The 25,991-nt window shown below is 37.2% G+C and overlaps 2 protein-coding genes across 4 annotated transcripts in view; one reads left to right on the top strand and one right to left on the bottom strand.

Moving 5' to 3' along the window:
• The window catches only part of BIRC6 (baculoviral IAP repeat containing 6), a 152,338-nt gene that overhangs the window by 109,622 nt on the left and 16,725 nt on the right, over nucleotides 1–25,991 (top strand). For both annotated transcript variants that reach the window (XM_070932506.1, XM_070932505.1), the window contains exon 66: nucleotides 23,659–23,869. In XM_070932506.1, the coding sequence (XP_070788607.1) occupies nucleotides 23,659–23,869 (211 nt within the window). The remainder of the gene's footprint in view (nucleotides 1–23,658; nucleotides 23,870–25,991) is intronic.
• Nucleotides 6,645–8,049, bottom strand: LOC139321439 (protein TUNAR-like). 2 transcript variants are annotated; one of them, XM_070950159.1, is made up of 2 exons: nucleotides 7,963–8,049; nucleotides 6,645–7,080 (listed from the first exon to the last, which is right to left on the bottom strand). In XM_070950159.1, exons 1-2 carry the CDS (start codon nucleotides 7,991–7,993, stop codon nucleotides 6,893–6,895), a joined length of 219 nt encoding a protein of 72 aa, XP_070806260.1. In that variant the 5' UTR covers nucleotides 7,994–8,049; the 3' UTR covers nucleotides 6,645–6,892. The 2 variants fall into 2 exon arrangements, with proteins under 2 accessions (XP_070806260.1, XP_070806252.1); XM_070950151.1 differs by having other exon boundaries at nucleotides 6,645–7,084; nucleotides 7,958–8,021.

Genomic DNA, 25,991 nt, shown 5'->3' with positions numbered 1-25,991 from the left:
CTCAAGTAAAAAGCTTCTGAGAAGTAAAATTGCAGTTTTTTGCTGCATATTTTATACCCCTTCAATGTCATATGTGACAAGAATGCCTTCCAATGTGGTTTTCAAGAGCTACCACTAGCAGGTTGTTTTAGTTTTGCTTCTTCGGGAAGGATTAGTGTTTCTTCTGAACTCATTCCTGTTTGTTTGTTTGTTTGTTTATTACATTTATATAGCTGCCCGTCTTTCAATTAACTCTGAGCGGCTCCTAATCAAAATAATGTTGCAAATTTCCAAAATCCCTGGAGTAAACATGTCCAAGTGTACTTGATTCTCTGAGAGGTAAAAATAATAGGTACAAGTGGATTTTGATTAGTGTGGCTAATTAAGCCTTCAAAATGGTTGCATTATTTGAAGTGATGTTTCTATAGAAAATGTGGCAATTGGTTCCAGCTCAATAGAAATAAACAGTAAATTATTTAAACAATTTTTATATCTATATTAATGAAATATTATAGTACAGGGTAAAAATATAAATCTATGGTTAAGAAAGTCACAAGGATAATTTAAAAAAACAAAAAATATATAAATATTATTCTTAAAGGTAAACCTACCCTGACAAAAATATCTTAATAGCCTCTCAAAATATTTTAGCAGCATAAATTGAACTATTTTCCTTTTATTTAAATCTTTATAATATGCTGGTAGATGCAGAGTGCTCCAGCCACATCTCAGCGAATTTGCATGCTCCAATTGAGGTTAGGGTCAGCATCCATAATTAGCAGCGTGTAAAACCCCAGCCATAACTGCTCATGTGCTAGCCTCAATTGTGCATGTGTTAGCCTGACATTAACTGAATTTTGGGTTGCCTTAAACACAACCTGGTATCAATTTATAATTTGTACTAAATCACATACCATAATACTTGAATTCACGTTAATTGCAACCTATCCAAATCAAGAATCTGTTGATAAAGATACAACAAAGGAGACAGAACTAAGATTTATGACAGTAAAATGTGGTTTGGCAGGGATAGTAACAAATGCTACAGTAGTATTTGGAACAATGGGAGGGAAAGGAATTGCATAGTGATTAATGGTTCTATAATCCCAAACAAAGTGACATAATTTTTTTCTCTGTTTGTCCATCCTGCCATATTTTGGATTGGGGGAAAAGGGATCTTTACATAAGTGTACAAGCTAAGATTCTCTGGACAAGGTAGAAGTTTATTAAAGGTGCTAGCCCTCTTCTATTTGAAGAGATAGTTGATATTGCAAAATAGAAGAATTTTTCCACTGGAAAGCACTTTTATTTTTACCTACTTTGAAGAGACCCACTTCATGAGGAGTTGCTCACAGAGAAGAGTTAATATCAAAGCTATCTTCAGGTTGACCACTTCAGTGACCTCTGGTTTCCCCCTCTATAACAAGGAGAATCTTCAGCAAAGCATGTTCTGGTACATCCAGAGAGACCCCATCTGAACTACAGTTTACCTAATGAATGCCTAGCCCTAATAAGTTTATTAAAATATAAAAAGAAATATTAAATCTAAGTTATTCTAGTTCAGAAGTGGAATAAGAAGCATGTAGTCTCCCTGCTTCCATGTTCCATGTTCATGTTTCACTGAGGCAGAAAGGACAAGAAAAAGGTTTGCAGAACCCAGTAAGTTGCACCTGAATGTATTAACAAAGTATTCAATCCTAAGAAAGGTGGACCAGACTGATCAAAAGTAGAAAGAGGGCCTTGGCTGTGCAAAAAAGCAGGATTAAAGTTTTCCTTTAGAGTTTCAAATTATAAAGGGTGAGACAAAATATTAGTACCCTGTTTCCCCCAAAATAAGACATCCCCTGATAATAAGCCCAACCGGGCTTTTGAGCTCATGGCAATAAGGCCTAGCGTTTATTTCAGGGTTCAAAAAAATATAAGACAGGGTCTTATTTTCAGGGAAACACGGTAATTTGGAAATCAGTTGGTATAGGAATGTAAAATTGATGTCTTATGAGTATTGTCTCTGCATTCCAGACATTAAGATTTCTATCTGTGTTTTTTACAATAAAAGTGGACAGTATATGGAATTTCATCCTGTGGTTGACCATTCCATTTTCTGTTAGTAGGAGAGAATTTGGTTTTAAGTTGTTAAATCTGTAAAGCTAACAAGTGGTCAGTTTGCATATGTTGTATTGCTACAACAGTTCCCAGTTCTAAGTACTTTTACTGATGGATAACATATCTGTGTTCTCCAGTCCAGAACTGTGTCATCAGCTTATTTTAACTGCTCCCTAGTATCCATTACTAGGGACTGCAAGATGGTCAATTCCAAAACTAAAGTGGAGAGCAGTGCATAATCTAGTTTGGTAATCTCTGGGATGTTCTTCTGGACCTTGGTCTGCTTCCATTTCTTCTCCTTCTATCTACCAGGAAGTGATGGGGCCAGATGCCATGATCTTAGGGTTTTTCCCCCCCAATGTTGATGCAACGGGCATTAATTTGGGCAGACTCAGAGAGGCAATGGAGGGTTGCTTGGCATGCTATGGGGTCACAAGGATTCAGGCATGACTTGACGACTCAACAATAATTTCAAATAATATAATTTACAGAATGTATCCAAGACCCATGCCTGCCATAAGATTGAAATTTGGTGAATTTTATAAAACATTTTATGGTATAAACATTATCCTAAAACATTTATGACATAATACAAATGTTCATAAAACATTTGGTCTGCTGATGTTTGACTGTGCTATATGGTACAAATGGGTTAGTTTCAAGGCAGATACATCTCTGAATGTCCCAAATGTGCTTTTCAAAAAGTAACTGGACTTTCTTTGTTTTTTCTTGAAGACATTTTGCTTCTCATCCAAGAAACTTCAGAACTGAAGAAGCTTCTTGGATGAGAAGTGAAATAACTTCAAGGTTGATAACCGTGACCTGGGTGACTGAGAAACTCCATAGATATATATCTCTGAATGTATCCCAGTTTTTCCAGTAATGGCAATACATTAAAAGCTCTACCACTGTTGAAGACATTGAGGAATCTGGTAAGAAATATCTCTGAAAGCATGATCTAGGGCAGTGGTTCCCAACGTGAGGCCCACACCCCACAGGGGGGCAATGTGATTTTTAATGGGGGCAATTGGAACCTTGTTTAAACCAAGTTAATGGCCTTTTAGGCTTCCTCCACATGAGTAGGAGTTCACTTTTTTAATAGTAAGAATTATATGTCACGGGGGGCGGCCATCAGCATTTTAGAGATGCTTTGGTGGGCATGACCAAAAAAAGGTTGGGAACCACTGATCTAGGGGATCACAGCTTGTCTAATTTTGCTGTTAAAGTTCAAATTAATTTAGGACAATGTAAAAGTGTATCTCTTTCCAAGTATTTTATACCAAGTGTTGTGATATGAGGGCTCTTTCAGAAATATAGTGAATAGTCATTATATCCCAAGGATGTCTCTATTGTGACAAATTCTGCCTCCTCCCTAATTCCAGGTCATCCATGCATCTAACTTTCAAAAGTATTCTAAATAGTCACCATATCATAGCCCTTTAGAAAAGTTTCTTGTAATAGATAATTAGAATATTCATCTAAGCCACTCAGTAGTGTATTTTCTGCAATGCTGAATAGAAAATGTGGTATTAAACTCGTCACTGATTATGTGCCATCAAGGTATTATCAACTCTTAAGAACTCCATAGGTAGATTTTCTCCATGATGATCTGTCTCTAATCTGGTTTTCCAAGTCTTCCAACAGTGCGTTTATTGGCATTGTAACTGAGTCCATACACCTTGCTGCTGATCATCCTCATCTTCTTTTTCCTTCCACTCTTCCCAGCATTCTTCAGAGAGCTAGGTTTTTCCAATAATGTGCCTCAAATAAGATAATTTGAACCTGGCTATATCTGCCTTGAATGGGAACTCGAGGTTGATTTGTCCAATTATTCTTTTGTTTTCTTAGATGTTCATGGTATCCTCAGAAGTCTTTTTCAATACCAATGTTCAAAAGCAACAATGCTATTTTTATTCTGCCAACAGTGTAATATTCTCAAGAAGGAAGGTCCAACCTCAGTTAATTATGGGGCCAGATTAGTAGCCTGGAGCTACTACCTGCTGAGACATCATTTTAAGAAGTTGATTCTTAATATTCAGTTGTCAGATTATTATAGGGATCAGTGGGCCAAATTAATTAAACAACAAGTGCTTCAGGTCCAGCAAATTCTATAGCAATTTCCTTCCACCTATCCAAGCATCATGAATTTCTCAAAAGAACTGGTTTTCACATAATGTATTCAGAATATAATCTAAACTTGGTCATTTGTTTCAGTGAGAACTTTAACTGATTTGTTCTATGATCCATTTGTTTGATTTCTTACCAACCCATGATATTTTCAATCGTCCTTTCCAGTACCAATGTTCAAACATATCAGTGCTCTTTTTTTCCTACTTTTTTAAAGTCCAGCTTTCACTTTCGTAGAGCAAAGAACCATTGATTAAACAGTTCTGATCTTTGTAGGTATAGACACATCATGACATTTGAATATCCTTCCATAGTCTTCCTGGCTGCTGTAGTGAGTGCAAATATTACATGTAAGCACATATATTTTAAAAATCTCTTGAAACAAAGTTATTTTGCTAGAACCATGTGTGCGCCCGTGCATGTGTAGGTATGCCACTTTAAATCACTTTAAGACCTCTTGAGACTGCCTGGAAAAAAATGTAAACATTCTAAATTGATCGTAACCATTGTCAAGTTCAAATGCTAATCTGAAGAGACATTTAATTGTACCTGATAGTTTTTTTTTTTTTTTTAATTTGATTTATATGCCGCCCTTCTCCGAAGACTCAGGGCGGCTTACAATGTGCTCAGCAATAGCCTTCATCCTTTTGTATATTTATACAAAGTCAGCTTATTGCCCCCACAAACTGGGTCCTCATTTCACCTACCTTAGAAAGGATGGAAGGCTGAGTCAACCTTGAGCCTTGGCGAGATTCGAACCCTGCAGTAATTGCAGGCAGCTGGTCTTAATAACCAGCTTAATAACAGGGTGCCTTAAACCCTTGTACTACCAAGGTTTTGACAACGATTGACAAATAACTTGCTATAATCTATACTTTACTGATTTCTGTTTTTCATTACTTATCTTGGACTTCCTTTCAAAAATATTCATAAAAAATATATGTGCCCTAATACTGTTATTTCTCCTATATATGCATCTTTGCCCAAGCACCATGTGTTCATTTTTCACTTCTGCTCTTATACTCTTCCGTTTTTCTTTTCATTTACTTCAGTCCTGTTAGCTTTTGTCAGTTCTTCATGTCCAATTACTATTTGTATCCATATTCCATAACCTTTGTTTGCATCTGATGTCCAAATATAGGTCTCCTTGCATTTCAGAGAAATAAAACTTTTTTGTCTTCTTAATGTCCTTTTATAAGTCTGAGCATTTGGCCAGTCTCCCAAGCATTAATTTAGTTCTTAGCAATATACAGTCATGTTTTAAATTAAAAATGGGTCCTTATGGTAGATGAAAACTTTGACTTCAGCTTAGACGTTAGGTTCAGCCTACCGGTTCGTTGGACTTAGTTTTTCATCTGTTTAGTGTCCTATTTCCTGTTTTAGAAATTAGAGTTACATCAAATATTAAACAGTAATAAAGGACAACTGCCTTTTATATTGTCACATATAGTATTAAAAGACATTACATTTTTTCAAAGATTATTTACTCAAATATTAATGATGTTTCTTATAATTAAAATGTTCTTAAAAATACAGGCAAAATAGGAAAGGCAACGGCATGGACCATAATTCTTTAAATGATTGGTTTAGTTAGCACATGGCATAGGAAAACAGTGTGGTTGATGTACATTTAACAGGACAGTTCTTTCTTCAAAAAAAATTATAAATAAATCCTATTGGTTTCATTATGGTTTCCTCCCCAATAAGTATTATAATCCGAGAGACACTTTAAAACTGTAAAAATGTTTATTTAGATCAATTAAGTGGAATTTTAAGTAAATGCATGAAATGTTTCCCCAGGTTATTGGCCATGGGGAATATATTATTTGGAACCAATATAATACCATAATACTTTAAAACCATCTGTTTTTAAATCATACATGATTCAAATTTCAATTACTCAATGTATTTCTTTCCAATATTCTGTTAAAGTCAGACTTCTATAGTAGATTGCGATTACTGTGTTTTCCTCAAACCATGATCTTCTCTTTTTTTTAATGAAAATTGCCCTTGAAATAACAATTTGCAATACAAACATTGTTTTACAATTACATGTTGTATAGAGTGTAGCTTATAAGCATGGATATAAATTAATACCTACAAGCATTATATTGCAGTACCTGACAGAATTGTCAGCAGTATAAGAAATAAAAGTATCATGGAAGCTAATCAATGAAGATTTTATTTATTCATAATATGGTGCTTAACAATGTTCTTCTTTCTACATTTCATGTATAGTTGTATAAATTTTAGCACTTAATAATGGTAGAAAGTGCACTGGATTCCAATCCAGATGTAATTTAAATGAATCCAGAAGCTTAATGGGGATCAGGTAAATAAAACAAATAGGTTTCATGGCACCATTATCTTTATTTGTAACCTGCTTATATTATCAATGTCCCCCATGTTCACTGGCAGAAGAACACTGTATGCATTTTAGAGATTGAATATTGACACTCATCATTTAGAAGTTGAATACTGTTTTCATTTACATGTAACAAGCTTAATTAGATTCAAAGATATATTTGAATACGGTCAGTGGTGCTGGGCCTTTATCTGGGCAGTTCTGTCTGGAATGTATATTTTCTTTTGAGGCTTTGTTTCCTGTTGGATAGAGTTCACTGATCCTATTTGTCATTGCTGGCCTTTGCACTATGTGCTTTTCCGGATTTCTAGAAAACCATCAAAGTGTTGTGTAGATATACACAAAAATTATTACAAATAGATTAAGCACTGTTCCAATTATTCCCAACATAGCTAAAACAGATTCCTCTTTTTCCTCACTTTCTTCTTGCCTTTTTACATCTTCTAACGTTGTAATGGCAGCGCTCCTCATTTTTTCTGCAAAGACCTTCACCAGTGTTTGGACTGCTGGCTAGAAAAAAGGAAAAAAATTACTTACTTTGTGGATCCTTCCTCCCCTTCACACATATACATATACACACAAATCCAACAGCACATAACCCACATATTAATGCACATGTATTCTGTTTTGTTTATTTCATAGTAAAATAAGAGAAATGTATAGTTCATTCCAATCTAATTTTAATTTCTGAACTGAATAGTTTTTCCCCCAGAGTCTGCACCTGTACTTTACATAGTAAACATATGTGGCTTACTGAAAAACAGATAAACAGGAAATAGACAGGTAGTTAAATTAGTATACGTTGATATGTCAATAAGCAAGTTTGATCACATAACCCAAATTAGATTAGCCTTTTATATAAAAGGTAGAGTGGTTTTAGTACATTTTATATCTAAAAATCTGCATTTAGACTGGAAAGAAAAAAAGAGAAAATTGTATAAATGTTGCCATGAAGTGTGGCAACAGATAGCACGATGCTGTTAGGAAGGTTTTGAAAAAGTACTATATATACAATTTATGGAAGATACCAGCTATTGTCTTTTGTTTCCCTTTTGTTTTGTGGTGTTTAATATAGATTTAATGTGACTTTTGTTGCATGGTTCACCTTATAATCTTTTGGTGTCAAAAATGAAGATTATTTATACTGGGATTTGTAATTTGTTGTATTTAAATATTACACTGTTGGGGAAAAATATATTTTCAGTCTAATCTGAATGGAATGCCAGACAGTTTACACACAATATCCAGAAAGGCATATAACTGAATGCCTATCGAAATTACATGTTTTTGCATATTTTAATTACATTTAAAATTAAAGTGATTGCAGCAATCAAAAATTAATAAACTAATTTACGCTTAAAGATTTGTAAAAGCCTCTCTTACCCTACATTGCATCAGGAATAAAACCTCATCAGACATGCTGCTTACTCCTCACTGCAGTGGAAAAACAGCCTTATCTTCATGGAGGGCTGTTCCTTTCAGTCAGAGCAGAAATTGTATGCATGCATGAACAATTTCTTGATAAATTAGGCTGCAGATGCAATAATGTTATAATATCTTCCAAGAAATGCAGGCCTTATGTCGGTTATCCATTGAAACAATGTTATGTTTGGAAGGAAAACCCTGCTCTTCTTATCCAGGTTGTATGTTTGTTCCCCTTTTAAATTTTTTGAATCTTCGATCAGACGAAGCACATTCTGTACCAACAGTGGATACACAGCTGAGGCTTCCAGTTAAAATTTAATCTCCCACTCTTTGTCATATACATGTAGCTGTTAACCCAAGACATTCCAGAGGCATGTTTTGGTAATGTGCTCTCGATCTTGTTAATTCTCTTGAAGACGTTTTCTTCGTGTTGCTGAGTTGTAAATCCAAATGTAATAGATGCAGTTATATTGCCCTGTTTAGATTTTTATCCAGAAGGAACAAAGTTAGTTGTTTTGCGACAAGGATAGGAGCATTACACACCTGCATTCAGAGCATCTGACAAATAATCCCAAGGCATTCTTCAGAGCATTGCATAACTTAGCAGCCAGTCAGATCTGAGGAGTGGAATGTCAGTGGCTTCAGTTGCATACGGTAGTGAGTGGTGACATTGATTAAACATGCAGTTGGCACTTGCTGAATAAAGAACAGCTACAAGTCCCCCTTGCAGACAATGAGTTGCATAACAATGCATGATGGTTCTGCTGTTTCATTGTCAGGCTAGGCACATTTTAATCCAGCAACACTTGTGAAAGTGTGCTGTGTAGATTAGAAGGAAGCCAAATTGACAAAGTACCACGCTACAAATAACAACCTTAAGGCATTTGAACCGCAACAGGGTTTTCAGTCCTTTTGCTTTTAAGTTCTTTTTCATTTCAACAGCTTTTGGTAGACTGTTGATTCAAAATGGAATTATCGTTTTGAAATCTATTCATTCCCCTCCTGTTCTCTCTTTGAAGAATACAGGTCAGTGTGAAAATAACACCATGTACAAAAGAAATGTTCCCAGCCTTTTGTCATAGGAGGTATTTATCTCATATTCTGAGCAGGAATTACAGATCTGGGCTAATGCAATTTAGTGTATTAAGTTGTGTGTAATACCTTTTTCAGATAAAAACATAATGAATACTTTCTTAACTGACATATTTCATTATTAAGAAATTGATAGACAATGATTTTGAATGAAAACAGTTTTTGCTTGCGTGTTTGTATCCTTTATCGATAGTTCAAAAAATTTTCTGTGAATGTCTTTTCACTAAATTTCTTTCAGGTAAATTGTGGTATTTTTATGGTATTTCTTTAAACTTTAAAAACCTCAGAGATGTATTTAGCATAAAAGCAGAGCATATTACAGCACAAAGCCTGATTTGCAAAACGGTCTCTATCAGCATTGAAATAATTTTGGAATTAGTATGTACTAACTGTAGGGCTGTTTTGAGGTAAAGCTGTTTGATTGACAAATTGCTTTGATTATTACATAGCTTGGCGTAAAATATTTTCCAATCTGAAGACATCTGGGGAAGTGTGATGACAAATACATTTATTGTTCACATTACTTTATATTATTTCAAAAATTCTTATTTTCAACAAAAGTTGTACATTTTTATATTGAGTTCTGCTACTGACTCCACAAGTTGATCTCTGACTGATTCTTGTTGATCCCTCACTGATTCCTATCTGACAAGATACAATAGCAACAACTGGTATATGTGTGATGTGTTTTTTAGAAATAATATTTTGCTACTCATTTGAAAATATTATTTTACAATAATCCAATAAAATTATATGCTGTAATAGAAGTGGATATTTATTAGAAACTCTGATTACTCAATCTACAGTAGATCTGACTACTTCTGTTTTCTGTCCAATATTCTTCCTACGTATAGATGACTGTTTCCTATTTTTCTTACCACTTTTTTATGACTACTTTTACCTGTTCTTGTTTGAATGCTTAGCACTTTGAAACACTGTAATTTTTTATACATGCAGGAAATATTAAAATCAACAGGAGCTTTTAGTATCTTCCATGAAGTACACAAAGTTCTTGATGCTACAGTATAAGAAACTAAATTAGTGCTGGTTGTGGTCTTAAAATTTCTGCATTATAGATATAACTTGAAGGCAATCAACTTTCTCTCCCACTATGTTATAATATAAATATATAAATAATTATATTTATAAATATAAATAATTTCTTTTCCATATTGTGAAATAAATCCTTACATTTTCAAGAGGAACAATCCTACAAGTGGTTATTATGGTTTTCTGTTTTATTTAACATATACCACCAAGCAAGAAACATTCATTGTCATTAGAGGGTAATTTATAGTATGAAAAGCATATTACCTTCCAATGGTTTTGAGGTACTTTAATCAGAGCATTTAAGGCATTATCTGAAGAAATTTCAAAAGGTTTTCAGTCCTAAATTATTTTGATTTTTACGTTCACCAGCTTTTCTTTCCATGGATGATTTAACATAGGGATATTAATAAATTTGATTTACATTTATAATAGAAATATAAAAATAAATCACAAGCATTTTAATTATATTTTAATCCAAATGCTTTATTTAAAGGGTTAAAATTGGTTATGTAAAATAATCTATTGGAATTCAGCATTATGTTGGTAATAGTATTCCAAAACTTTTGTATATCTAATTCAAAGAAAAGGGGAAACAGAATTTGGATTTAAATAATTGTAATTTAATTAATTGTATTAATTAAAGCACTAACCTAACAAAATAAAACAAAATAAAAAAGCACTAACCTAACAAAATAAAATTTAAGTAGTATGGTTCAATAAGTCTTTTTAAAGTTCCATCTATTAGAGTTTTTAAAAATCATTTATTTTATTAGAATCCCTTTGAAAAATACTACGACTTGTGAAAGTTTAAATGAAACATAATTATTCTTACACTTTTTTCCTCACTTTAAATCTCAGCAGCCACACATCATAATTAATTTGAATAGGATTAGAATTAGTTGGCTATTTTCCAGAAATAGTGATTTAGATGAATTTGAAGAGCAATATTAAATAAACAGTGGTAGTAAAAAGGAATCAATAAAGGAATGATTATATGCAGAACTATGAATGTAAATAACAATTCATAGGAGCCCAATACTTGACAGAATTTCATATTCTAAGAATTTAATTTCATTCCCCCCCCCCCCCCCCCTTTTGCTCATTTTTATAATGACGTGTCCAGGTATATCCAATCTGCCAAAGTATGAGTGATATTTAGTGACATCTCAGAAACTAGAATCATTGAGGGGTGCTTTGTATTTTTTTCCTATGAAATGCCAGAAGCAAAAATAATTATGTAGAATAGAGTGGGGGGAAATATATGTGCCAAATATGAGCAAATATATTTACATTTTTATTAGAACTACATTGAACTACTAAGAAAAGCAACTAATATCTTAGATATCCTTGATTTTCTCTTAATCATTTCTCCTATTAGGTAAAATAAAATAAAATACAGTAAAATAAATAAAATAAAGTAGAAATAACTTATTTAATCTTTTTTTTCCTGTATGGATAAAAATCTGTTTTCATAGTGGAGCAGGGGTCCCCAACCCCTTGGCATGTTCATGGACTGGCACTGGTCTGTGACATGCCAGCAACCCGGTCCACGCAAACAAGCAAGCCCCCATCTGCAGGATGCAAGCAGCATGCAAAATCACGCCCCGTCCAGTCTGAGGAAAAACTCTTCTCCATGGAGCCAATCCCTGGTGCCCAAAAGGTTGGGGGCCGCTGTTGTGCAGAATAAAAGAGAGACTTGGAATATAATTGATCCCTTTTGTTGGGAGATTCTGCTAAATTTAGGAGAATCATTCAGACATAATGCATGTCAACTGTAGGAATCAAAAATTGGTAAACATAGTTAGGATTCATCTATCACATTAAAACATACAATGGTTTATGTAGTTTTGACTTAGTATACTATTTAAACTTGATGAATTATGATTTATTCAATAATCCATGACTAAGCTTGATCTGTAAATCTAGTACTTGGTGGCTAGAATTCATAAAGTGTGGGGATTTGATGACTAATAAGTAGGTTGGCTTCCAGTTTGAGCAGAGGTAGCTAGGAAAAATGGTAGATATTCAAGAATGTCAGTTTCTGCCATATGTCTTCCATTGCAAAGTGAGCAAAAAAGAGACTCATTCTGTAGGATTTAATTTTATGCAATTCAGACCCTATAATTATTCTAATTATATTTAGAATACAGAATACCAGAGTTGGAAGGGACCATGGAGGTTTTCTAGTCCAATCTCCTCTTCGAGCAGGAAACCCTATATATACCATTTAGACAAATGGTTGTCTGAACGTTTTTAAAAAGAGATTGGACAACCATTCGTCTGAAATGATATAGGGCCGGGATGGCGAACCTATGGCACGTGTGCCACAGGTGGCAAACAGAGCCATATCTGTGGGCATGTGAGTGCATGTGCGCGCTGGCCAGCTGATTTTCAGGCCTTCCGGGCCCACTGGAAGTCGGGAAACAGGCTGTTTCTGGGCCTCCGGAGGGCCTCCAGGGGGGTGAGGGAGGCCATTTTCGCCCTCCCCAGGCTCCTAGAAAGCCTCTGGAGCCTGGGGAGGGCAAAAATGGGCCTACCGGGCCCACCGTGTCATCATGTGCCAAAAGCGGGAAGAGAGTGGGGGGGTCACGTGTGCATGCGTGGGGGGGGATGGGGCGCATTGAATTATGGTTGGCACACACGTGCACAATCCCCCCACTCCGCCCGCTTTTGGCACGCGACGGCAAAAAGGTTAGCCATCACTGATATAGGGTTTCCTGAATTTTGCTTGAGCAGAGGATTGGATTAGAAGACCTCCAAAGCCCCTTTCCTATTCTGTTATGAGATGAAATTCCTGTAATTTTAAAAATACATCAATTTTACCAATGCTTACTCAGTGTTTTGATACTATGTTACTATTCATGTGACAAGCAATCTGTGAAAAACGAAAACATCTAAAATCATAGATATGGTGGAGGGGGAATGACATTGAACAAGCATATTGCTGGACCAAAGCTTTCATTCCAGGGTTAGAACCTGCCTTTTGTCATTTTGACCAAGCTGTCTGAAATTATTTGTTTCCTTTTGTTAAAAACAATCTTTCCATCTCTTGTACAGAACTCTCCAGGCAATCAATTCTTTGCAGAGCAATTGAATATTGAGTGTTAATTAGACATTTTATAAGAGATATGCCTCCAGTTATTGTTTAAATAGAAAAAGCAAGTCATTAGATGTCAGACTTCATGCAGGCATAGCTTGATTCATGAGTCTTTAGACATTTACACACACACTCACTCTCCCCCCCTGTGCTTAGTAACTAGCTAACAGCAGTATCTTCGAGGACCCAGCGTGATTAGATTAAAGCTTTATTGCAGAATTGAAAAAGAAACAGCTATGCAGAAGATCAACTATTACAGAAGTCAGAATCCAGCTGTATGGCATATGTGCTAGAATGTGTGTAATCTCAAGTGTAATCCTTTCTTGCCATTCCTTTCGTGGCAATGACATTTTTATTGTTTTTTTTCCCAGACTACAATAGGGAGATCAATTGCAGCATGATTATTGCGTGGTGGGGTTATTTATTTTATGAAATAGAACAAGATAAAAAGAAAGAGGAAAAAAAATATCTTTACATAGCAATCTGATCTGCAGTCCTTTGCTTCTCACCTTATCAACTTTTTAGTCCTTATATACCACCATGTTTTCTTTTTTTCTTCTCCCTTAAGGCTGAAGCAGTCAGGAGCATCTCTCTCTCCTGCTCTCTCAACATGGGAAACTGGAAGGCATTATTCCTTTCCATATGTTTATCAGCACATTTTCTTTGGAGAAAAACTGGAGTTTTGTTAGCATTTAGCTATGTGGGTTTGACTTGTAAATAGTGATGTGTTACTCTCTTGTTAGGAATAGGAATAGAATTCTTTATTCAGCCGACCAGGTGGATCCGCCCCAGGCGCCTGATGGATCCTGATAGGTTCCAGATGGAGCTTGGGCCATTTCCTGAGACTCTGGCTCATGACTCGGCTGAAGACCTGGTGGCCGCCTGGGATAGTGCGGCCGCCGGGGCTTTGGATTGTGTCGTGCCTTTGCGGCCTCTGATCCGGCACCAAACTCACTTAGCTCCTTGGTTCTCCAAAGAGCTGAGGGAGATGAAGCGCCGGAAAAGATGCCTAGAGAGCGGTTGGAGGGCCAGCCGATCCGAATCCGACTTGACACTGGTAAGGTCTCATATTATGACCTACCTAGTGGCGATAAAAGCGGCGAAATCTAGCTATTTTGCCGCTCTTATCGCGTCATCAGATAACCGCCCAGCCGCCCTGTTTAGGGTGACCCGCTCCCTTCTCCATCTGGGAGCGCGGGATGACCCCTTGCAGGGCCGAGCTGAGGATTTTGTACAGTATCTGGATGATAAAATAACTCAGATTCGGGAAGACTTGGCCGCTGACTGGGTTAGTTCAGACGAGATGACTGAGGCAGGCCTTGAGAGTGTTATCTGGGAGGAGTTCGATCCTGTGGCTCCCGAGGACGTGGACAGGATCTTGGGACAGCTGAACGCGACCACATGTTTATTGGACCCGTGTCCCTCCTGGTTGGTGCTGGTTTCCCGGGAGGTTACACGAGGCTGGCTCCAGGGGATTATTAACGCCTCTTTGAGTGAGGGTGTCTTGCCGGCCGCCTTAAAAGAGGCGGTTGTGAGGCCCCTCCTCAAGAAGCCCTCCCTGGACCCGGCTGTTTTGGCTAACTATCGTCCAGTTTCCAACCTTCGCTTTATTGCGAAGGTTGTTGAGAGTGTGGTGGTGCGACAGCTTCCCCAGTACCTGGATGAAGCTGTCTATTTAGATCCGCTCCAGTCCGGTTTCAGACCTGGGTACAGCACGGAAACAGCATTGGTCACGTTGGTGGATGATCTCTGGAGGGCTCGGGGTAGGGGTTATTCCTCTATCCTGGTCCTGTTAGATCTCTCAGCGGCTTTTGATACCATCGACCATGGTATCATGTTGCGCCGGCTGGAGGGACTGGGAGTGGGGGGCACCGTCTTGCAGTGGTTCTCCTCCTATCTCTCCGACCGGTCGCAATCTGTGTTGATAGGGGGGCAGCGGTCGACCCCGAGGCGCCTTGTTTGTGGGGTGCCACAAGGGTCGGTCCTCTCGCCCCTTCTGTTCAACATTTATGTGAAGCCGCTGGGTGAGATCATCCGTGGTTTTGGGGTGGAGTTCCATCAGTACGCTGATGATACTCAGCTGTACATCTCCACCCCAGACCATCCCAATGATGCCTTGGAAGTGATGTCCCAGTGCCTGGAGGCCGTGCAGGTCTGGATGGGAAGAAACAGGCTTCGACTCAACCCTTCCAAGACCGAGTGGTTGTGGCTGCCGGCGTCCAGTATAGCCAGCTGGCGCCATTGCTGGTTATTGGGGGCGAATCATTACGGGCTCGTAACTTGGGCATCCTCCTGGGCATCCTCCTGGACGCACGGCTGTCTTTAGAAGAGCATATGATGGCCGTGGCCAGGGGGACTTTCTATCAGGTTCGCCTGATACGCCAGTTGCACCTTTTTCTGGATTGGGACTCCCTACGCACAGTCACTCAAGCACTCGTTACTTCTCGTCTGGACTATTGTAATGCTCTCTACAAGGGGCTCCCCTTGGGGTGCACCCGGAGGCTCCAACTGGTGCAGAATGCGGCCACGCGGGGGATTATGGGAGCGACGGGGCACTCCCATGTGACTCCTCTCCTGCGCGAGCTGCATTGGCTTCCGGTGGACTTCCGGGTGCGCTTCAAGGTGTTGGTGATCACCTTTAAAGCGCTCCATGGCTTAGGGCCGGGGTACTTACGGGACCGTCTTTTGCCACCAATTGCCTCCCGCCGGCCAGTTCGCTCCCACAGAGAGGGCCTCCTCAGGGTGCTGTCGGCCAGACAATGTCGGCTGGCAACCCCCAGGGGGAGAGCCTTCTCTGTGGTGGCACCTACCCTCTGGAACAATCTACCCCCAGAGATACGAGTGATCCCAGACCTCCGGACTTTTCGTCGGGCCCTTAAAACCTACTTCTTTCAGTTAGCCGGGCTGTCCTGATTTTATGATGGGTTTTTAAAATTTGAAATTGGTTTTAAATTGAAATGTTTTAAATTATGGGCCAAATTATTTAATTATTTAAAATCTATTTTAACTTTTGTGTATAAAGTGTTTTACTTGGCTGTTCACCGCCCTGAGTTCGAAAGGAGAAGGGCGGTATAGAAATCTGAAAATAAATAATAATAAAAAATAATCATCATCATAAAATGCATTCATAAGATACAACACTGAGTGATAGTCATAAGATACTAAATAAGCAATCAACATAAATCGTTATTGTTAGTCGTGAAGTCGTGTCCAAACCATCACGACCCCATGGACAATGTTCTTCCAAGCCTTCCTATCTTCTACCATCCCCCAGAATCCATTTAAGCTCACGCCGACTGATTCATTGACTCCATCCAGCCACCTCATTCTCTGTTGTCCCTTCTTCTTTTGCCCTCAAACATTCCCAGCCTTAGGCTCTTCTCCAGTGAGGCCTTCCTTCTCATTAGGTGGCCAAAGTATTTTGAGTTTCACCTTCAGGATCTGGCCTTCTAAAGAGCAGTCAGGGTTGATCTCCAAGACTGACCGATTTAATTGCCTTGCAGTCCAAGGGACTCGCAGGAGTCTTCTCCAGCACCATAGTTCAAATGCCTCAATTCTTTGGCATTCAGCCTTCCTTATGGTCCAACTTTCACAGCCATACATTGCAACTGGGAAAACCATAGCCTTGACTAATAAGATGGTCTGGTACTCCCATCTCTTTAAGAACTTGCCACAATTTGTTGTGATCCACACAATCAAAGGCTTTAACATAGTCAATGAAGCAAAATTAGAAGTTTTTCTGGAACTCCCTAACTTTCTCCATGATCCAGCAATTTGATCTCTGGTTCCCCTGCCTCTTCAAAATCCTGCCTGTACTTCTGGTACTTCTTGGTCCACATACTGCTGGAGCCTAGCTTGTAGGATTTTGAGCATAACTTTGATAGCATGTGAAATGAGTGCAATAGTGCGGTAGTTTGAACATTCTTTGGCATTGCCCTTCTTTGGAATTGGAATGTAAACTGACCTTTTCCAATCCTGTGGCCACTGTTGAGTTTTCCAAATTTGCTGGCAAATTGAGTGTAGCACTTTTATTGCATCGTCTTTTAACATTTTGAATAGCTCAGCTGGAATACTGTCACCTCCACTAGCTTTGTTGTTGCTCAGACTTCCTAAGGCCCATTTGACTTCACATTCCAGGATGTTTGGTATGAGGTCACTGACCATCCCATTGTGGTTATCAGGGACTTTAAGCTCATTCTTGTATAGTTGTTCTGTGTAATTTTGCCACCTCTCTTAATCTCTTCTGCCTCTGTTAGGTTCCTGCCATTTTGGTCCTTTATCATGCCCATCTTTGCATGAAACTTTCCCTTCATATCTCCAATTTTCTTGAAGAGATCTCTGGTCCCTATTTCTTTACTCCATTTCTTCTGAGGGATTCTTGCCCGCAGTAGTATACTTGATGGCCATCTGAATTAAATTCACCCATTCCTGTCCATTTTAGTTCACTGATTCCTAAAATGTCGATATTCATTCTTGTCATCTCTTGTTTGACCATATCCAGCTTGCCTTGATTCATGGATCTTACATTCCAGGTTCCTATGGAGTATAGATCTTTACAGTATTGGACTTTCTTTTCACCACGAGATACATCCACAACTGAACATCCTTTTGGCTTTGACCCAGTCGCTTCATTCTTTCTGGCGCTACTAGTACTAGCCCTCTGCTCTTCCCCAGTAGCATATTGGACACCTTCTGACCTGAGGGGCTCATCTTCCAGCGTCATATCTTTTTGCCTTTTGGTACTGTCCATGGGGTTTTCATGGCAAAGATACTGGGTTGCCATTTCCTTCTCCAGTGGATCATGTTTTGTCTGCTATGACCTGTCTATCTTGGGTGGCCCTGCATAGCATAGCTCATAGCTTCATTGGGTTACGGAAGCCCCTTTGCCACGACAAGGCAGTGATTCATGATTATATCATACTAGATACTAAATAAAACAATATACATTGTAAAATACAAGCAACAAAGTTATAGTCATAAGAAGATAAGGAAACAGGTAATAGAAAAGATGAGAAGGATAATAGTAAGACAGCCCTACTAGGTAGTTCAACAGTGTTATGGGAATTAGTTGTTTAGCAGAGTGATGGCATGGGGGAAAAACTGTAACCTAATCCAACATCAGCAGAGCTGCAAACGAATCAGAGCCATTATTTAAATACTGGGGTTAGAGTCTGAGATGTCTTCCCATAGTGTAGGAGTAAGGAACTGAACTTGCTGTCAAACTTGTTGCAGGCGTGTTTTAATTCTGTACTTTTCAGATGCACAAACATGGATATATATACTACAGTCAGTCACTATCCAACAGTAAAACCTTCAAGGACTCAGTATAGTTACATAAAAACTTGATTGCACCTAGAAGGAGAAATGACTGTAAAAAATCAGCTATTAAAAAATATAGTAATCTATCTTTCTCTGTGAGTGTATAATTATATTTGTCTTCTGAGGTTTCAGTCCTAGGTCTCTCTTAACCAACCTAAAATACAGAGGGCACTGTGCCATATTTACATAAGGTCAAGTCTAGTCTGTGGCTTTTTGTTTCCTGTCTTATTAGATTCAGACCCCATAGTAACACTTGAAATATTGTAACTGAGACCATGTCTTTTAGTGAGTTTGTTAACATCATATGTTTAAGAAAATGTACTACAAAAGCAGAAACAAGGGAAGCTTAAAATTTTAAATTGCTTAGACATTATGAGAACAAAAATGTGACCTCTGGCAATAATTTTATGTTTTGAAGATCTAAACTGACTAATTATAAAGCAAGAAAATGGATTCTAGCTATTTTAATTGAATAGCTGGAGTATCTATCCTCTGTTCTTTGGATAGTTAATGAGATTCCTGCACGTCCTGTTAACTAAGACACTCTCACGATTCAGTGTTGTTAGTAGTACTTTTTAATAATCTTTGGATGGTATTTTCACTGAAATTACCAATTCAGTGGTAATTTCAGTGAAATTATTACTGAATTTGCATATGAAGGCTACAGGTAGAATTTTTTGGAAAAAAAGAGACTGGTTCAGTCGTCAAGGAGAGTTTGCAGCATCAGAAGCTTAATTGATGAAAAAGTAGGATATAAATACTACTGTCTGAATAAATGTTATGGCCTCTATGATTTCTTAAGATATGAATGATACAGAACTGATTGAAGTCAGCTAATAAAGATGGGAAGAAGGAGCTCCTAACATAGAAAAGACGTTTATTTGAAATCAGCTATGATCACAAATATATCCTTGACAGTTGAAAACACCACCTTTTATTCTAAGCCTCAATTTACATTGTCACAGGAGAACATCCTAATCTCATAATACCAAAATGAAGTGCCACATGTTACAAGTTGAATGGGTTGTGTGTGTACCGTTTTTATCTTCGTCTGCGTATTTAATAGTGTAACATTCAGAGTTGAACTCAAATTATAGATGAAGATGAAAGAAACAAAAACATTATATCCTTTGAATAAGTTATAAAAGATGTTTGTAAAATTGTTATATATACTTTGTGTAGCTTCCAGTTGGTTCTTTTGCTTAGCTTGTTTTGAGGCACGTGGGAAATATTGCATAACAATCCATTTTCCATTTTGGTTGCATATGCTCTATTCATTGTGTTCTTGGAGAGCACATTTCGATAATATAAAAAGGAGTTTTTTAATGTCATCTGTATTTGGTTAAGCTATACTTGGAATGTTAAATGGTTTGGAAAAGAATTTAGAGCTGCTTAATATTATCTATTTAATGGTTCATCGGGTTTGGTTATTCTTAGTTAGGAGTATCTTGGAATAGTAAAAGGGAATTTAGGAATACGGATGCTTCCAATTAATGTATAGCTTACGGCAAAGTTTCTTTTTCAGGAGACATTTCTCCATAAACTTTGGCCAGAATTAATGTAAATATCAAATATTAAGTATATTGGAAATTTTGCAGTGGATGAGGAAATAAATATTTTGATTAATGGAGTTAGATAATCTATAGCTTGAGCCAACTTTTTTGTTGAATGAAATGTGCCATTAACTTTTGAGATAGAAATACTATGGATAGAGTTGTTTAGGATTGGAGTTGTTTATTATAAACATAGCGTCAGTTCAGATTCTCAGGATCTTATGTGAGAGAAAAGAACGTTTGCACGAATACCAAAATCTAATGTGAGTTTCCCAGATAATAAGGCCATTGACAAATGTTATTGTTTTGTAGTAAGTGATGTATTCAAATTTCTTCTTGTCTTCCCCCAATAAAATGTTAAGAATTTAGAGAACATCACATAACCAATTTTTAATTATGATAAGATTGCGTTTTTATATAAATCTGGGCATTCCATACAGTTCTCAATTCTATACAGTATTAACAAAACAGTTTACTATGCAAACATTTATAATATGTAACAAAACATTGAACTGTAGCTCTTTTCCTGTATTCCTTTTGAAATACATTGAGACTAAATATTTGGACTCCCAGCCATACTTAGTGACATTAGAGCTAACAGTTGAGAATATCACAGTTCCAAGTCTTCCAAATCTTATCCAACCATACAATGAACATTGCTACTAGAAACTGATTGTACTGGAGTATAAAAACAAATACAGCAGTGGAAGACAAAATCACAAAATTCCACCTTACTTATTTTGACAGTGTCTTGCAGTCAAACTCACTTAAAAAGGCAGTTTTGCTTGGAATGGTCAGCAGTAAAAGGAAATTGTTCAATCCAGCTTAGTTTTCCTTTAATAGTGCAATAGACAGAACATTGAAACTTAGAAAGTGATACCTATGAAAAAGGTTACTATATGCAGCCATTTGGGAGTGAGGACTACCTTTAGCCAATCTGTCTGCATTTGCTTTATAAATTTCATTCAGTAAGGCAATCAAATATAATGATTGGAATGCTAGGATTGGATCCAGAAGATACAGTTTCTGATGTTCAATAACTTGATAGCATTTTCTGGATCACCATTACCGAGTCATGTTCTTTCAAACCAGTCTAAAGGATGTAATTTTTTTCAGAATGCTGCAGGAAAGGCATTCGCACAAGGACAATCCAGTTTCGTCACCCTCTCCTCTGCATTCTGATCTGGCATTGATGCTGGATAGACACCAGAGATGAGGCTTTTATCTGCTTTGGCTAATTAAAAAATTGCTCCCGTTCTTGAAAGACAGACATTGGTATGTCAGTGACGCATGTGCCGCTTTTCACGAGCTTAGACTACTGCATTGCATTCTCCTTCAGGCAACCCCCTAGAAGGAAATTGCAACTGGCCCAGAATGTAGCAACATGAGTTATAAATAATAAGGTCATACTAATTTAATACACATCATTTTAAAGACTAAATAAAGTTCCTTATGAGTATTAAAGTTCAGGTTTTGTAAGTGACACAAAATATAGTTTGTAGTTTTTGCCATGGGAGATTTGCATTAACAGGACCAATCAAGAGGCTTTGCCAGTGGGAAAAATATGATTGGAAACCAGTAGCCTTATTATTTCACAGCTGTTTCAGCTTGAACTTGAAATATAATGGAAGAATTTCTGAATTTTCAGAAACACCAGTGCAGATATGCCTAAGAATAATTTATAATGAGTGAGCACGACATAGGAAAGTGAAACAGAAGGTGAAGAAATTGTAGTTTAACTTCAAAGATGACTTATAGATAGTGAAATAGCAAAATATGAACTGTACTTTTAGACTACCTTTTTTTTAAAAAAATGATACTTGGTAAATTTTACTCTCAAAAACACAAATAAGATCAGAAATGTATCAGCATTCAATATTTGAAACTAAATCACTGTTCTCAAAAAAACATAATCTGAGGAGAGAATTAGGAGACATACTCATTAAGATATATTTTGAAGTCGTATTCATTCCATGAATTAATGTCATAATTTAATTTAATTTAATTTAATTTAATTTCCAATTTATATACCGCCCTTCTCCCTGAGGACTCAGGGCGGTGTACAGCAAGATAAAAAACATAGAAGACAAATATTAAAACATTTAAAAATATATATAAATTTTGGCCCGAAAGTTAAGAATTACAGACTAATTAAAAGAATTTAAAAATTTCTTCTTAAGCCAACCCGGCTTGCTGAAAAAGATGGGTTTTCAGGGAATGACGGAAGGCACTGAGGTCATGGATTCTTCTTATCTCCGGGGGCAACTGATTCCAGAGGGTGGGAGCCCCCACAGAGAAGGCCCTCCCCCTGGGGGCCACCAGCCTACATTGTTTGGCTGATGGCACCCTGAGGAGGCCCTCTCTGTGGGAGCGCACGGGTCGATGGGAGGTCGTCGGTAGCAGCAGGCGGTCTCGGAGATAGCTAGGCCCTATGCCATGGAGCGCTTTAAAGGTGATAACCAACACCTTGAAGCGCACCCGGAAGACCACCGGGAGCCAGTGCAGCTCGCGCAGGAGCGGTGTTACATGGGAGCGCCATGTTGCTCCCATCACTACCCGCGCTGCTGCATTCTGGACCAGCTGGAGCCTCCGGGTGCTCTTCAAGGGGAGCCCCATGTAGAGAGCGTTGCAGTAGTCAAGGCGAGAGGTGACGAGGGCGTGAGTGACTGTGCACAAGGAATCCCGATCAAGAAAGGGCCGCAACTGGCGAATCAGGCGAACCTGATAAAAGGTCCCCCTGGTAACAGCCGTCAGATGTTCCTCCAAAGACAGCTGCCTATCCAGGAGGACTCCCAGATTGCGAGCCCTTTCAGTGGGGGCCAAAGACTCGCCCCCAATAGTCAGTGATGGAGTCAACTGACTATATCGGGATGCCGGGAGCCACAGCCACTCAGTCTTGGAAGGGTTGAGCTTGAGCCTGTTCCTCCCCATCCAGATCCGCACAGCCTCCAGGCACTGGGACATCACTTCAAGGGCATCGTTGGGGTGGCCTGGGGTGGAGATGTACAGCTGGGTGTCATCAGCTGTCATTCATAAAATTATCATGTCATATCTAATACTTCCTACTTGCATGAAAGTGAGCAACTTTCAAGACTAATAGCCTGTCAGACCTGGAAGCCATCTTTTACATTTGTTGGGGGTGTTACTTGGAACCCTGACATAGCCATTTATAGCCACAAATTTGGCCAATTCCCCTTTAAATCTGTTAAAATTAATGGCTATTATGATATCCGATGAAGGAAACATAACTGTGTGTTGTACAAAGAAAACCTTTTTTATTATTATTCTTGAATTTATTTTTCTTGAATTTTTTTTATGTTGAATTTGCACTTTTAGATGGTTTCTTTTTATACTGTCAATCTCTATACTGTCTTATGAATAAAGCTCTGATTTTACAGTTACTGTTGTTCAAAACAACCAAAAGCATTCTAATTTTGCCTCTTTTTTTCAACACATATTCATAAATAGATATTTTTATTAACTAAATAGAATCTAACTTAAACGTAAGTAGCCAGAATTTTATTATATTTCTTCCTTTTCTTCACTAGTTTTGGATATGGCAAGGCATGTCCCCCTCTATAGAGCTCTTTTGGAACTTCTCCGAGCCATTGCTTCATGCACATCTATGGTACCATTGTTGCTTCCCTTGACTGGAGAAAATGGAGAAGAGGAAGAAGAACAGTTAGAATCCCAAGCTTCGGTTGGAACTCTGTTAGCTAAAATGAAGACATGTGTGGATACTTACACTAATCGATTGAGGTATTTTTTGAGATTGATTGATTTTGAGAAATAGCATAATATAACTACTCCCCAAACAAATGCAGGGGAACCTCCATTTATTTCTGTAACTTAGAACAGAAAATGTTTAAATAAGAACAACTTTGGTTTGTTCTTATTTTAAAACAAATTTGGCCCATCAAATTTGATTTTAATGACTCCTGCTACAAACTCCTATTTCCCATTAGAATAGAATCTGGAAAGAACATTGTCACATGTAATAAATCCCAAGCAGTTGAGACTTTTCTCCTTCCAACAATCACTTCTGATTAAAAGTGGGAATCTCTCATAAAAAATGTTTCCAATTTTAAAAGAGCTCTCCATATAGAGCTCTTTTAAAACCAAGAACGCAGTGAAATAGAAGGAAACATTAGGCAAAAATGACAAGAATTTTGGCAGTGTTCCAAAACATGAATTTCCCCTCAATATTTGAGTAATGGTAATTTGTTAGGTATGGAAAACAAAGTTAATGTTATGTACAAAGCAAGATATAATCCATCTTAATATATAGTAATGGGCAGAGAACTATACCTAGTATATTTATCCAATGTTAGCATATGACAAACATACACAAAAAGAGACATCAATAAACAAAACTGAACATTTGAGAAGTTCCCTGCATAACTCTAGGAAATTTCTTTTTGTAGTCAACAGATGTTAGAAATATTGGATACATTAAAACAATAATATTTAATAAATTGAGATGACCACACCAAAATTCAGACTTGACCTGAATTCCAAAACAAGTGAATTGATAGAAGTCAAGACTTTCAAAATTATGGAACCAAATTTAATGTTTTAAATAATAGGGCTGCACTTCATAGGGACGATAAGCATAACAACTGTCTACACCTTCTTAAGCAAATCCATCTTGCTCTAATCTAAGATCTCATGTCCTGGGATCATACTGAACATTAAGTATTATCTTCATAGTTGGTGCTTCAGTTGTATTACAATATTTATCAAGCCACCCCTAATTTTTAATTTGTTTTAAAGTATAAAAGAATTGGGGGGAAAAGATACCTTAATTATTAAATTTGGGCAAAAAGAATAAGATTTAAATAAACCGAGATTTGTGTTGGTATATTCCTAACTTCTCTTTCTTTCATAATGGAACTCATGCAGATGTAGGATACTTGTGACATCTTGTCATTGTTCTTCAGATATAACTAGGTCGTTAATGAGTCAAACCTTTCCAAAGAGCATCTTAAATAAGTCCATTAGGAACCCCAACATTAAAGGGAAAAAATGAAAAAGTAACTTTAATAAGAGAACTAAAGAAATAAAATAAATCCCCAAAATATACAGTAGAAAAAAAATGAAAAAGTAGTCAGCATCTTTCTCATTGAAAATAGAACATAATACAAGCAGAAAACATTGGAAAATATAATGAAAAATTATTATAACAATAATTTGAGTAGAATATATTAAAACAGAAAAGTTATTGCATTGATTCCACAGAATTTGAAAATAATGATGATAATGGAGAAAAATATTATTGCCAACAGAAGTACAAATAGGTATATAGGCTATCATAGAAAAGCAGCTTGTATTAAGTTTTAGAATGAAAAGCGTGCAAAAATCTGGGTCAAGAAAAAGAATGTCTTTTAAACGTTTAGTAAGAAGAGCAGACAGAATATAATACAAATAAAAGAATACAAATGATAATCAGACAATAAAAATAGAAATTAATAATATTAAAAGGGAACATGTTTGCCTGTCCCATGAATTATAAAATAACTAGAAAAGGGGGCAGACAAAAATACTTCAGAGCAAAAAGAACAAAATAAAATGTTATGTTAAAGCAAGCATTCAGAATAAAGAAAATACAACAAAAATATCCAGAATCCAGACGTTGGATTAAGAAAATCAGATCAAATTATCATTAGTATTTCTCCTGACTCCAGATAATAAAAAAAGCTTTTACCAGAAGGTTTTATGTTGAACAAAAATATTATTTGTTATACTTTAGATGAAAGACAAATTAAAATCTGATAAATAAAAGCTGTAAAAACAAGAAGAAAAGACACAGCCTATTAGCTTTATTAAGAGTTAGATGACAAGTTGAGTTAAACATAAGAAAAATAAATGAAGAAAAGTAGTC

Source organism: Pituophis catenifer, unplaced genomic scaffold (genome assembly GCF_029215685.1).
Source record: "Pituophis catenifer annectens isolate HBS135680 unplaced genomic scaffold, rPitCat1.0.hap2 SCAF_1, whole genome shotgun sequence".
Lineage (NCBI taxonomy): Eukaryota > Metazoa > Chordata > Lepidosauria > Squamata > Colubridae > Pituophis > Pituophis catenifer.
The sequence above is the reverse complement of the archived record's forward strand: the minus strand, read 5'-3'. Positions and strand labels throughout refer to the sequence as shown.